The sequence below is a fragment of the Trachypithecus francoisi genome, unplaced genomic scaffold (genome assembly GCF_009764315.1).
Source record: "Trachypithecus francoisi isolate TF-2019V2 unplaced genomic scaffold, Tfra_2.0 Lachesis_group11, whole genome shotgun sequence".
In the NCBI taxonomy this organism is placed as follows: domain Eukaryota; kingdom Metazoa; phylum Chordata; class Mammalia; order Primates; family Cercopithecidae; genus Trachypithecus; species Trachypithecus francoisi.
The window spans coordinates 88,682,253-88,694,776 of record NW_022681456.1 but is presented as its reverse complement, the minus strand read 5'-3'; the positions used below and the strand labels follow the sequence as shown (position 1 = coordinate 88,694,776).

The 12,524-nt window shown below is 38.7% G+C and overlaps 1 protein-coding gene across 2 annotated transcripts in view; it reads left to right on the top strand.

The window, feature by feature from the left end:
• The window catches only part of ARID2 (AT-rich interaction domain 2), a 188,990-nt gene that overhangs the window by 152,821 nt on the left and 23,645 nt on the right, over positions 1 to 12,524 (top strand). Inside the window, exon 17 of one of the 2 annotated variants that reach the window (XM_033222333.1) lies at positions 137 to 290. The exons of the other annotated variant lie outside the window; for it this stretch is intronic. Within the exon in view, the coding sequence (XP_033078224.1) occupies positions 137 to 233 (97 nt within the window). The 3' untranslated portion in view covers positions 234 to 290. Of the gene's footprint in view, positions 1 to 136; positions 291 to 12,524 lie in introns of those variants that run through there. 2 annotated transcript variants of the gene reach the window in all.

The window sequence follows — 12,524 nt, the reverse complement described above, 5'->3', positions numbered from 1 at the left end:
ACAGCAGCATGGGTGTAACCGCGTGGGTGGGGACACAGCCAAACCATGTCCATTTCTATTTAATTCCATTGTGGTTTCAGAGTATACATATGATTTCTATTCTTTTAAATTTGCTAAGGTGTGTTTTATGTCCCAGATTGTGGTCTATCTTGGTGGATGTTCCATGTGAGCTTGAGAAGAATATATTGTTGGATGAAGTATTCAGTAAATATCAATTAGATCCAGTTGATTGATGGTGCTGTTCAATTCAACTATATCCTTACTGATTTTCTGCCTATTGGATCTGTCAGTTACTGATAGAGGTATGTTGAAGTCTTCAACTGTAATAGTGGATTTGGTTCTTTCTCTTTGCAGTTCTGTCAGTGTTTGCCTCACATGTTTTGATGCTTTATGTTCAGTGCATATATCTTAAGGATTGCCATACCTTCTTGGAGAAGATTGTTAGGTTTTCTTTATCATTATATAATGCCCCTCTTGATCCACGATAATTTTCCTTGCTCTGAAGTCTGCTTTGTCTGAAATAATTATTGCCACTCCAGCTTTCTTTTAATTAGTGTTAATATAGTTTATCTTTCTCCATCCCTTTACTTTTAATCTGTGTCTTTATTTTTAACAATACATAGTTGGGTCTTATTTTATTATCCTCTCTGTCTTTTACTTCGTGTATTTAGATCATTCTCATTTAATATGATTATCACTATAGTTGCATTGATAGCTATCATATCTGTAAATGCACTTGTTCTTTTTCTGCTGTCCCATTTTTCTGCCTTCTCTGATGTTACTGAGCACTTTTTATGTTGCCATTTTCTCCCCTTTCTTCAGATATCAATCATATTTCTTTAAATTTTTCACTTGTGGTTATTTTAGAGTTTGCAATATACATTTATAGTTAATCTAAGATGACTTTCAAACAATAGTACAGGCATACCTCAGAGATACTGCATATTTGGTTCCAGATCACCAAGAAGGCAAATATCACAATAAAGCAAGTCACATAAATGCTTTTGTTTCTTAGTGCATTTAAAAGTTATGTTTACACTATACTGTAGTTAATTAAGTGTGCAATAACATTTTGTCTAAAAACACAGGGTACATACCTTAATTAAAAATACTTTACTGCTAAAAATGCTAATGATCATTGAACCTTTAGCAAGTCATCATCTGTTTGCCTTGATGTTGATGGCTGCTGACTGATCGTGTGATAGTGGTTGCTGAAGATTGGGGTAGTCATGTCAATTTCTTAAAGTAATGAAGTGTGCCACATCACTGGACTCTTCCTTTCACAGAAGATTTCTCTGTAGCATGAGATGCTGCTTGATACCGTTTTACCCATAGTAGAACTTCTTTCAAAATTGGAGTCAAGCAGCAGTGCATTCCTGCACGCGCAGCTATTTGGGAGGTTGAGCAAGGAGGATTGCTTGAGTCCAAGAGTTCTGGGCTGTAGTGCACTACACTGATTGGTTGTCTGCACTAAGTTCGGCATCAGTATGGTGACTTCCTGGGAGTGGGGACCACCAGATTGCCTAAGGAAGGGTGAACCAGCCCAGGTCAGAAATGGAGCAAGTCGAAACTCCCATGCTGATCAGTAGTGGGATAGTGCCTGTGAATAGCCACTGTACTCCAGCCTGGACAATTTAGCAAGACCCTATCTCTTAAAAAAAAAAAAAGATTGAGTCAGTCTTCTCAAACCCTGCTGCTGTGTTATTAACTAAGTTTATGTAATATTCTAAAGCCTTTGCTATCATTTCAACCATGTTCATAGCATCTTCACCAGGAGTAGATTCTACCCTGAGAAACCACTTTATTTGTTCATCCCTAAGAAGCAACTCCTCATCCATTCAAATTTTATCATAAGATTGTAGCAATTCAGTTACATCTTTAGGCTCTGCTTCTAGTTCTCTTGCTATTTCTACCATATTTGCTGTTACTTCCTTCACTGAGGCCTTGAATCCTCAAAGTCATCCATGAGAATTGGAATCAACTTCTTTCATATACCTGCTACTGTTCATATTTTGACCTCCTCCCATGGATTACAAATGTTCTTAGTGGCAGCTAGCATTAGAGAATCCTTTGCAGAAGATTTTCATTTTACTTTGCCAGATCTGTCCATGGAATTACTTTCTATAGCAGCTATAGCCTTAAGTAACAAAAGTTGAAAGTTGAGGCCAGGCACAGTGGCTGATGTCTGTAATCTGAACGCTTTGGAAGGCCAAAGCAGGAAGATGGCTTGAGCCCAGGAGTTCAAGACGAGGCTGGGCAATATAGCAAGACCTTGTCTCTACAAAAAAATTTAAAAATAGGTGGTCATGGTGGTCCTTGCCTGTAGTCCCAGTTACTCAGGAGGCTTTGGTGGAAGGATCATTTGAGCCCAGGAGGCGGAGTTTGCAGTGAGCTGAGATGTGCCACTGCACTCCAACCTCAGCAACAGAGTGAGACCCTGTCTCAAAAAAATACAAAATAGTTGAAGTGACTCCTTGTTCCATGAGCTGCAGAATGGATGTTGTGTTAGCAGCATGAAAACAACATTCATATCCTTGTACAGCTCCATCAGAGCTCTTGGGCAATTAGGTACATTGTCAGTGAGTGGTACTGTTTTGAAATAAATCTTTTCATCAGAGTGGTAAGTTTCAATAGTGGGCTTAAAATATTCAGTAAACCATGCTGTAAACAAATGTGCTATCATCTAGGCTTTGATGTTGCACAGGCAATGTAGATTTAGATAATTCTCTAGAATCCTCAGATTTTCAGAATGATCAATGAGCATTGACTTCAACTTAAAGTCACCAGCTGCATTAGCTGCTAATGAGAATCAGCCTTTCTTAGAATCTTAGAAGCTTTGAAGCCAGGCATTGACTTTTCCTCTCTAGCTATGAAAGTCCTAGACCTAGATACCATCTTCTTCCAGTAGAAGGCTGTTTGATCTTTATTGAAAAATCTGTTGTTTAGAGTAGCATTCTTTATCAGTGATGTTAGCTAGGTCTTCTGGATAACTTGCTGCAACTTCTGCATCAGGACTTGCTTTACCTTGCACTTTCATGTTATGGAGATGGCTTCTTTCCTTAAACCTCATGAAGCACCCTCTGCTGGCTTCAAACTTTTCTTCTGCAACTTCCCCATCTCTCTCAACCTATTCATAGAATTTAAGAGAGTTTAGGGCCTTGCTCTGGATTAGGCTTTGGCTTAATGGAACGTCTTGACTGGTTTGATACTCTATCCAGACCTCCACAACTGTCTCCATATCAGCAAGGCTGTTTCACTTTCCTAACATTTGGGTGTTCACTTGAGAATTATTTTTATTTTCCATTGAGAACTTTTCCTTTACATTCACAGCTTGGCTGTTTGGTGCAAGAGGCATAGCTTTTACCCTTTCTCAGCTTTGCCATACCTTTCTTACTAAACTTAATCATTTCTAGCTTTTAATTTAAAGTGAGAGACATATGACTCTTCCTTTCACTTGAACACCGAGAGGCCATTGTGGGGTTATTAATTAGTCTAATTTCAATATTGTTGAATGGTGTCTCAGGGAGCCCTAAGGATGGGGAGAGAGATGAGGGTAACAGCCAGTCAGTGGAATACTCAAAAGACACATAACATTTGGCCGGGCACAGTGGCTCACGCCTGTAATCCCAGCACTTTGAGAGGCCGAGGCAGGCGGATCATGAGTTCAGGAGATCGAGACCATCCTGGCTAACATGGGGAAGCCCCATTCTCTACTAAAAGTACAAAAAAAAAATTAGCTGGGCCTGGTGGTGGGCGCCTGTAGTCCCAGCGACTCAGAGGCTGAGGCAGGAGAATGGTGTGAATCCAGGAGGCAGAGCTTGCAATGAGCCGAGATCGTACCACTGCACTCCAGAGCGAGACTCCATCTCAAAAAAAAAAAAAAAAGTATCTGCAAAGCATAATAAAGCAGCATGGATAAAATGGGATGTACCTGTGTACTGCTATACAGGTACTGGGCCGTGGCCTATTAGGAACCAGGCTGCACAGCAGGAGGTGAGTCTTGGGCAAAAAAGCAAAGCTTCATCTGTATTTACAGCCACTCCCTATTGATTGCATTACCACCTAAGCTCTGCCCCCTGTTAGATCAGTGGCGGCACTGGATTCTCATAGGAGCAAAAGCCCTACTGTGAACTGTGCATTTGAGAGATCTAGGTTGCATGCTCCTTATGAGAACCTAATGCCTGATGATCTATCACTTCTCCCATCACCCCCAGATGGGACTGTCTAGTTGCTGGAAAACAAGCACAGGGCTCCCTTTGGTGAGTTGTATAATTATTTCATTATATAGTACAATGAGTAATAATGGAAATAAAGTGCACAATAAATGTAATTGAATCATCCCAAAACCATCCCCCCAACCCTTGGTCCATGGAAAAATTGTCTTCCATGAAAGTGGTCCCTGGTACCAAAAAGGCTGGGGACCGTTGCCTTATACTGTGTCCTTTACATGCTGTCACTCATTTCACTTATCTATAAGCTATAATCACCAGATATACTATTGCTATTTTTTTATTTATCTGTTAGATTAAAAGCAAGAAAAATAAATATTTTACTTCTGTTGATTTCTTCTCTAACACTGTTCCTTACTCTATATAAATTCAAGTTTTGACCTCTATATTTTCCTTCTCTAAAGATCTCCTCTTAACATTTCTTGTGAAGCAGGTCTCCTGGTGCATATGGCCTCAGTTTTTGTTTGTCTGGGAAAGTCTATTTCTCCTTGACTTTTGAAGAGTGATTTTACTGGATACAAAATTCTAGGTTAATGGATGTTTATCTTTCAACAGTTTAAATATCTCATTCCACTCTTCTTGTTTGTGTTATTCCTAAAGAGACATCAGTGTATTCTTCTTGTCCTTCCATTAGTAAGTTGGTTTTTTCTCTCTTATTTCTGTCAGGGTTTTTTTCTTTGTCTTTGGTTTTGGAAGTTTGAATATGATATGGCTACGTATTGATTTTTTAATATTTATCTTGTTTAGTGTTGTCTGTGTTTCCTGGATCTGTGATTTCTTCTTGTGTGACATTAGTTTTAGAAAATTCTCACTTCATTCTTATACTTCAAATATTTTTTGTGTTCTTTCTCTTTTTCTTCTCTTTATGGTATTCCCACTGCATGTATTTGCAGCTTTTGTTATCGTCCCACAGTCCTTGAATATTCTGTTTGTTTCCTTTATTCTTTGTTCCCTTTGCTTTTCAGTTTGGGAAGTTCCTGTTGACATATCTTACATCTTCAAGTCCACTGATTCTTTCCTTGTCTGTATCCAGTCTGTTGATGAGTCTATGAAAGACATTGTTTATGTCTGTTAGTTTTTTCTTATTTCTAGCATTTTCTTTTTATTCTTAGCATCTCATCTCTGCTCACATTATCCATTTGTTCTTGATATTCACTTTTTCCATTAGTCTTAGCATATTTATTATAATTATTTTAAATTCTCAGTCTGAAAATGTCAAAATTTGTGTGATATCTGAATCTGGTTCTAATGTTAGCTTTGCCTCTTCTTCTGACTGTGTGTGTGTGTGTGTGTGTGTGTGTGTGTGTGTGTGTAGGGGGGGTTGTTTGTTTTTTTACTTTTGGCATGCCTTGTAAGTTTTTGTTGAAAGTCAGGATGTTTCAGTTAAGGATCTGAGGTAAAAGCCTTTGGCGTGAGGTTTTATGTTTATCTGGCTAGAAGTTAGGCCATGTTTAATGTTTGCTATAGCTGTAGGTGTCAGAAGCTTCAATATTCCCTGGTGTCCTTTTTTTTCTTGCTTTGTTGTTGTTGAATTTTTTTTAGAAACTCCTTTTTAAATATAGCCTGTAGCTGGTAGCTCTCTCAGTTCTAATACACTGTTATACCATACTGGAAACCTGCTGATATGGTGGTAAGGTAATGGGGAGGTGAAATATTCTATAATCTTATGATTAAATCTCACTTTAAAAAAGTGGGCCTTCATCTAAGGGCTGCGACTTTGGTAAGTTTCTTAGCCTTTATTTTTTTTCTACTGTGTAAGATGAAAAGTCTAGGGAGGACCCTTGTTTTCTTTTTTTTGAGAGGGAGTCTCGCTCTGTCGCCCAGGCTGGAGTGCAGTGGCACGATCTCGGCTCACTGCAAACTCTGCCTCGAGAGGGCCCATGTTTTCTAATTGCTTTTCCTGTAAGTCAGATAAGGCTCATGAGACAGACCTTTGTAAGGCAAAAAGAACACTCTGGGCATATTAGAAACGGTTACTTACCCTCTTCCATTCCTGGAAGCAGGGAGGACGTTTTTTTCAGTCTTCACTGCGAGATACTGGTCTCTGAAGGTAATTCACACAAAAGTATGGGTTCTCCCCAGAGACTGACCTCCCGCCCCAAGGAGTTTTTAATTCTGAAGATTAGCAGTTTGTCAATTGCTGTTTAAGGGTTCCTGCAAGTTACTGGCTCCAGCTAGAAGGGCTGATTCTCTGTATTCGAGGGTCTCTCCAGCTTTCAGAGTGGTAGTTTGCCCTGTGATTTCGGTTCTTTGATAGATCCAGGAGGAGTTGTAAGTTTTCAGTTTGTTCATCTTATTTCTTGTTGTGAGGATGGGACTGATTGATGACTTGCAGCTTTTTACATGTCTGAAAGGAAACTGGAAGTCCTCATCCTTGTTTATCATCATTAAGCACAATGTTGACTATTAGTTTATCCTTGAAATGTATAAATAACATGTGATTGTATAAAACATTTTTGAGACTCCCTCAAAAGTGTCCTTCGTTTAAAAATATCTAGGAATTGCTGTTTAAATTCTGTGTAATTGGAGAAAAGGACTTTTGAGTAGTTAAGAGTTTATATTCACTGTTTTTAGGACTTTATTTTTCTAGGCTACAGTGTTCTTTGAATAAGTGGTATCAGGCGAAGTTTAAGAAAGGCCCTCTACCTTGCCTTTAAACATAGGAGTTTTGCTTTTGTTTTATATATAGGGGTTTAAAGTAATATTTTGTTTGAAAATAAGATTCTGTTGCTAAAAAGACATTTGAAAAACACTTTTCTGGAATATATTGCTCCTCATAGATTTCTCATTAAAAACTGCTGCAGAAAGATGAAAATTATTTTCCCTTAAGAGGAATAAAATCTATATTATATATTTAGAATTGCATTGTTGAAAGTCAAACCAGAAATATAGAGGATCTCAAATATATTCTAAACAAATATTCCTGTGTGAAAACTTGTCTGTCTGTGAACCAAGGACTTTTACTTGGTACTGATAAAATTGATAATTCCCCAACTGCCCACGAAATCTTCTCAAGTGATGTTGAGGTTCAAATCACTGGGTTCCTGCTGAACTTTATACAATTACAATTCCTCCTAAAGTTCCTATTGTAAGGTGTAATTACTCCTACTGTACAAGCCAGAATAATTTTTGTTTGTTTGTTTATTTGTTGGGTGACCCAGGCAATTTTATTACTTTATTCCTGAACCTCAGTTGCCTCATGGATCAGATGGGGATAGTAATAGCACTCGTTTTATAATTATGAAGATTAAACACATTAATGCAAGGAAAACACTTGAGTATGTGTCTAGCACATGCTCAACACTTAACAGATGTTATACGTGCTGATGTCTCAAACAGGCGTGGAATGTTAGACACATAAAACAGGAAGTTTTAGCCATTGACATATTCTCTTAAGTTGCCCCCACCCCAGTTTGCCCAAGCCTGTCGAGATAGTGTCCTTAATTTTTGCAGGTGTTGGATTCAAGACAACCGTCAGATGGCTTTCATCTGCACAACTGAATATAAATGCAATTTTGGCTGTTTGCGGGGACACAACACTAGAATTTAATCTTCTAACTTGACTTGGAAGCATTCCTGCCAATATAAAAGATTTTGTCTGAGGTAGTGGAGAAGCCAAAGCCTGCTCCTAGGTTGAACTTCCAGCTCATGGCCCAGTTGTAGTCCTGCTGCAGGTTCTGCTGCAAGCTATTTCCTGCCTTCTTGGTGAGGGTCATGTTGGGCCTTGCAGTCATGCTAGGGGGGCAGCTGAATGAAGGGGTCAGATTTTTTTTTTTTTTTTTTTTGAGACAGAGTCTTGCTCTGTCGCCCAGGCTGGAGTGCAGTGGCCGGATCTCAGCTCACTGCAAGCTCCGCCTCCCGGGTTTACGCCATTCTCCTGCCTCAGCCTCCTGAGTAGCTGGGACTACAGGCGCCCGCCACCTTGCCCGGCTAGTTTTTTGTATGTTTAGTAGAGACGGGGTTTCACCGTGTTAGCCAGGATGGTCTCGATCTCCTGACCTCGTGATCCGCCCGTCTCGGCCTCCCAAAGTGCTGGGATTACAGGCTTGAGCCACCGCACCCGGCCGGGGTCAGATTTTTGAATCCACCCATGTTTGAGAAATTTCCATGTCTGTTTCTTGTTCTTAAAACCAGTATCCCACTGGCCAAATGGGTTACTGTCCACTTCCTGGTTTCAGAAGCTTCTCTTTTACCCAGCTAAAGAGCAGTCTGTGGCAAGGCCTTTCATCTCACCTGGTCTGTGTGCCCCTTGTCCATGTTGCCTTTCTTTTCCAACATCACCTCTGTGTCTGTTTTCTCTTTCCAGGAGTTTCCTGCTATCCTGCTCTCTTTCCTCTTCTTTTTTCCCTTTTCAGAGCCACGTCCTCAGTGAGTGGCTGCTGTTTTTCTTGGACTTCAGTTTCTTCTTTGCTGTGACCTTAGTGTCATCGCTTATTGCGATGTATTTTGGAGCCTCCATTTTGACTGGCTTCTTTTTACTTTGTATCCTAAGGCTACTCTTCATGGACCTGGAGGGCTTGGGGTGTGACCTAGAAGGGTGTCTCCCTTCTGATGGATTTTTTTTTGTCTTCTTCACTTTCCCACTATGTTCCCTGGGTCTCCCCTGCTTCCATTCTTCCCCAAGGCTGCCTGCTCCTTGCCCTCCTTCCCCACTGAGCAAATGTAGGCAACATCCCTTTCCTTGCAGAATCAAGGGATGAGAAGGACTGAGAAGGCTATGGGGTTCTGGGCCCCTTTTTTTCCTCTTGTGTTTTTTGAACTTCTTGCCAACTCTGGTCTCCTCACTGTGTCTGGGATCTGGGGAGGTTTTCACCCCAGAGCCGTGGAACATGCTAAGGGTCACTTCTTTTTCTTCTCCCGGCTGAGGAACTCCGAGTGGTCAAGCACCTGCTTCCTGGAGCTGGGTGACTTCCCTATCCGTCTGTCACACAACATGGCCTCAGGTTCTGGGTGCTCCTTAGGGTGCTAAGGCTTATCTTTTTTTCACTGGAGGCATCTCTGGTGTCAGCCCTTGTACCACACTCTTAGAGTGGGATATGGCTCTTATAGGAGAAACATCAACAAAATGATTGTCATTGTTTAAAATTGAGATTAAGTCTCCAGTTCTTTGACGACCTTTTTTCTTTTTTTCTCTGGGACCCCAAGGCCCAGGTCTATTTTGTGGGCCTAATTATTCCCATAACTCAAACTTCTCTGCCTCCAGATGACAGCCTACTTCACCATGACCCAGAAGTCCTGGAATAAGACTTTTGTATTGAGCTGGCTAAGATTTGAATAATGCTTTGTCTGATAGAAAATTACTGAAAATCACAACAACAGACACCAACTTTACTATATTTTGCAAATGATTGAAAATTTACAGGTAGCTAGAATTTGTATTCTAGAACAAAGGTAGATTGATTTACATGATTACTTCTGCTTCTTCCAAAAGTATTGAAGCATCTAAAGACTAGTTGAATGTTACACATAAAACTGCCATCTTAATGATGTGAAAATACTTGAAATAGTAAAATATCCAAGTGGAATTTTTAAATTCATGATAACGTGCCTCAGAAAGTACTGCTTAATTTTAGGTAAACTGCCAGTTTAGGTTGAAATTAATCAGTAGTTAGATTGTTCAATAGCTTGACTTAAATGTCAGTGGGAGAAACAAATTGAAATTAGTTTCGTAGCATCATTTGTCTCAATTTTGTGGTCATAAAACCAGAAGAGATCTTCGGAGGGTTATATGTTGCTTTCTGAAGTTTTATGCCTTGCACATAAAATGCTTTTAACTAACATATTTTTGACTAAGTTAAATGAATGAAGTTTACCTAGCTTGATTCTAAAGTCATCAGTTCTTTGGTGACCTAGCCTGTTGGCATCTTGCATTTTCAACTGTCAGGATAACAAGTCGTCATCATCTTGCTGTTTCTAGGTTGATAAAATATTTTGTGTGAGAGTGCTGGAAATACTAGATATTTTGCTAATATTACTATCCTTATAATTTGAACTAATGAGCCTTCATAAATGTGTGATTAACTTCATTTAATAATTTATTTTTGGTAACATCAGTTTGAGAAATATGTGTTCCTTAGGCCTTAACTACTGATTTGCCATAAATAATTTTTTTTAACTAGGAAATACCCTGATTTCTACCACACATAGTAGTAGAATTTTTACCTTGCTCTATTCTTTAAAACATTGAATACCAAAGAATTTGATTAATTAAAGACGTTATCAAATGCCAAAAGATTACATAACCATGGGAAGAATTTGCCAACTCATGTTATAGACCTTTTTGTTATCAAATATTTACAGTAGTTGGGAAAAGAATTTCCTAGGGTGAGAATCTGGTATGTAGTTCAGCGAAAACAAAAATAAAAAAACCTTATTTATTTCTTGGAAACCTGTGTGTATAATAAGGAGAATTATATACCAATGCTAACCTCTTATCTAGTATGCTTTCAGAATTTATTTGCCAGTATGATATCATAGATACTGTATATAAAAGTATACCCCCGTTTTTACCTAGGAACATATCTGTGTATATTATTAGAATAAACAATTATGTATTATCACATAGAAGGAAAAAATCAGGTATTTTGTGTTAGACGTACCAGGTTTCAAATCTTAGTTCTCTTACTTAGCTGTGTGATTCTAGAAAAGTTACTTTTTGAAAGCACACTTCCTTAGCAGTAAAGGGATAATTTTATGTTCAAAGAGCAGTCATGGAAATCAGATAAGATGAGGTATGTGAATATGCCAGATACATAATAAGTTCTGAGCAAACAGAAGTTAAAGTAGAGAGGTACTTTGCACTATGTGCAGCTTTGTCAAGAACGGTGTGAAGTGATATGCTAGCATATCTTTCTGAGAGAAGAATGAATGTCTAAACTAGAATTTAAAAGTTTGAAATTATTTGGTATGCTTTTTTTATTTCATTAAAAGCACACAGGTGCACACATCATCATTTATTTTTATTTTATCTCCAAATTTATGTTTAGCTTATCTAGAATAACATTGTTGGCCAGGCACGGTGGCTCACGTCTGTAATCCCAGCACTTTGGGAGACTGAGGTGGGCGGATTGCTTGAGGTCACGAGTTCAAGACCAGCCTGGCCAACATAGTGAAACCCCGTCTCTACTAATAATACAAAAATTAGCTTGATGTGGTAGCAGATGCCTGTAATCCCAGCTACTCGGGAGGCTGAGGCAGGAGAAGCACTTAAACCTGGGAGGCGGAGGTTGCAGTGAGCAGAGATCATGCCGCTATACTCCAGCCTCCTCAACAGAGTGAGATTCTGTCTCAAAAAACAAAACAAAACAAAACAACATTGTTATAATACCTGAATTGTACAAATCAGCTTTCATAGCACTTTTCAAATGTGAACTATATTCATATTTGTTTGGCAAGCACACATTTTAAAAACATTTTAAAACAAAGTCCCTGATAATTCACTTTTATATTTTTCTATTTTAAGTGACTGCTTCACAGACTGGCAGGTTAATAGCACTGGATGCGGGAAGGTCACAGAGCAAACACAGAAATCTTTTCCTGTAATAATTATTAGGAGGAAAGGAAAGGAGTCAGAACTGAGGGCAGCTGGTTTGGGTCATCCTCCATATGAATCCCTTACTATATTTGGGATATGTCCTACAATTTCAGTCTTACTAGGAGGCAGGACCCATCTTTGTACAAACGCCCCTCAAAAAGGCCAAGTACTTGCTTCGTCCCCTATTGCCTTTGGCAGGTACACTAGTCAATCAGTTGTTCCCACCTATGACTTTTAATCTGGATTGACTGTAGCACAGAAGCTGATATTGGAGAATTCATTCTTGTAGGAACAGCAGTATTTCGTTTCCAAGAATACCAGTACTGATTTTCAGTTTTCCAGTTTGTATTTATAATGTTTCATCATGTATTAAGGAAATAAATTAATTTCTCTTTAATAGTGAAGTTAGTACTTTTTTTCTATTTTGAACTTTTGCAACTGGATAAAATAAAGTTGGGTAGCCTCTTGCCAAGGTTGTTGGTATATTTTTTCCCCCAAAATTTTAGCAACTTGTTAGTAAGTCTTATTTGAATATATAATAATGCTTGTCCTTGATATTTCTTTTGCCACAGAATATTATATATCTAAAACAGTTAAATGCCAAGGGTGGAGGTACAATTTGTGGTTCTGCAACCAATAATAGTGCCTTTTTAAAAACTAAAATATGTTTGCAGTATGAATTTTTTGGATGTATAGTCTCATGTATACATTTATGTGCATTTATTAACATTTATGTGCCATCCTACTTTTTAACTAGAATA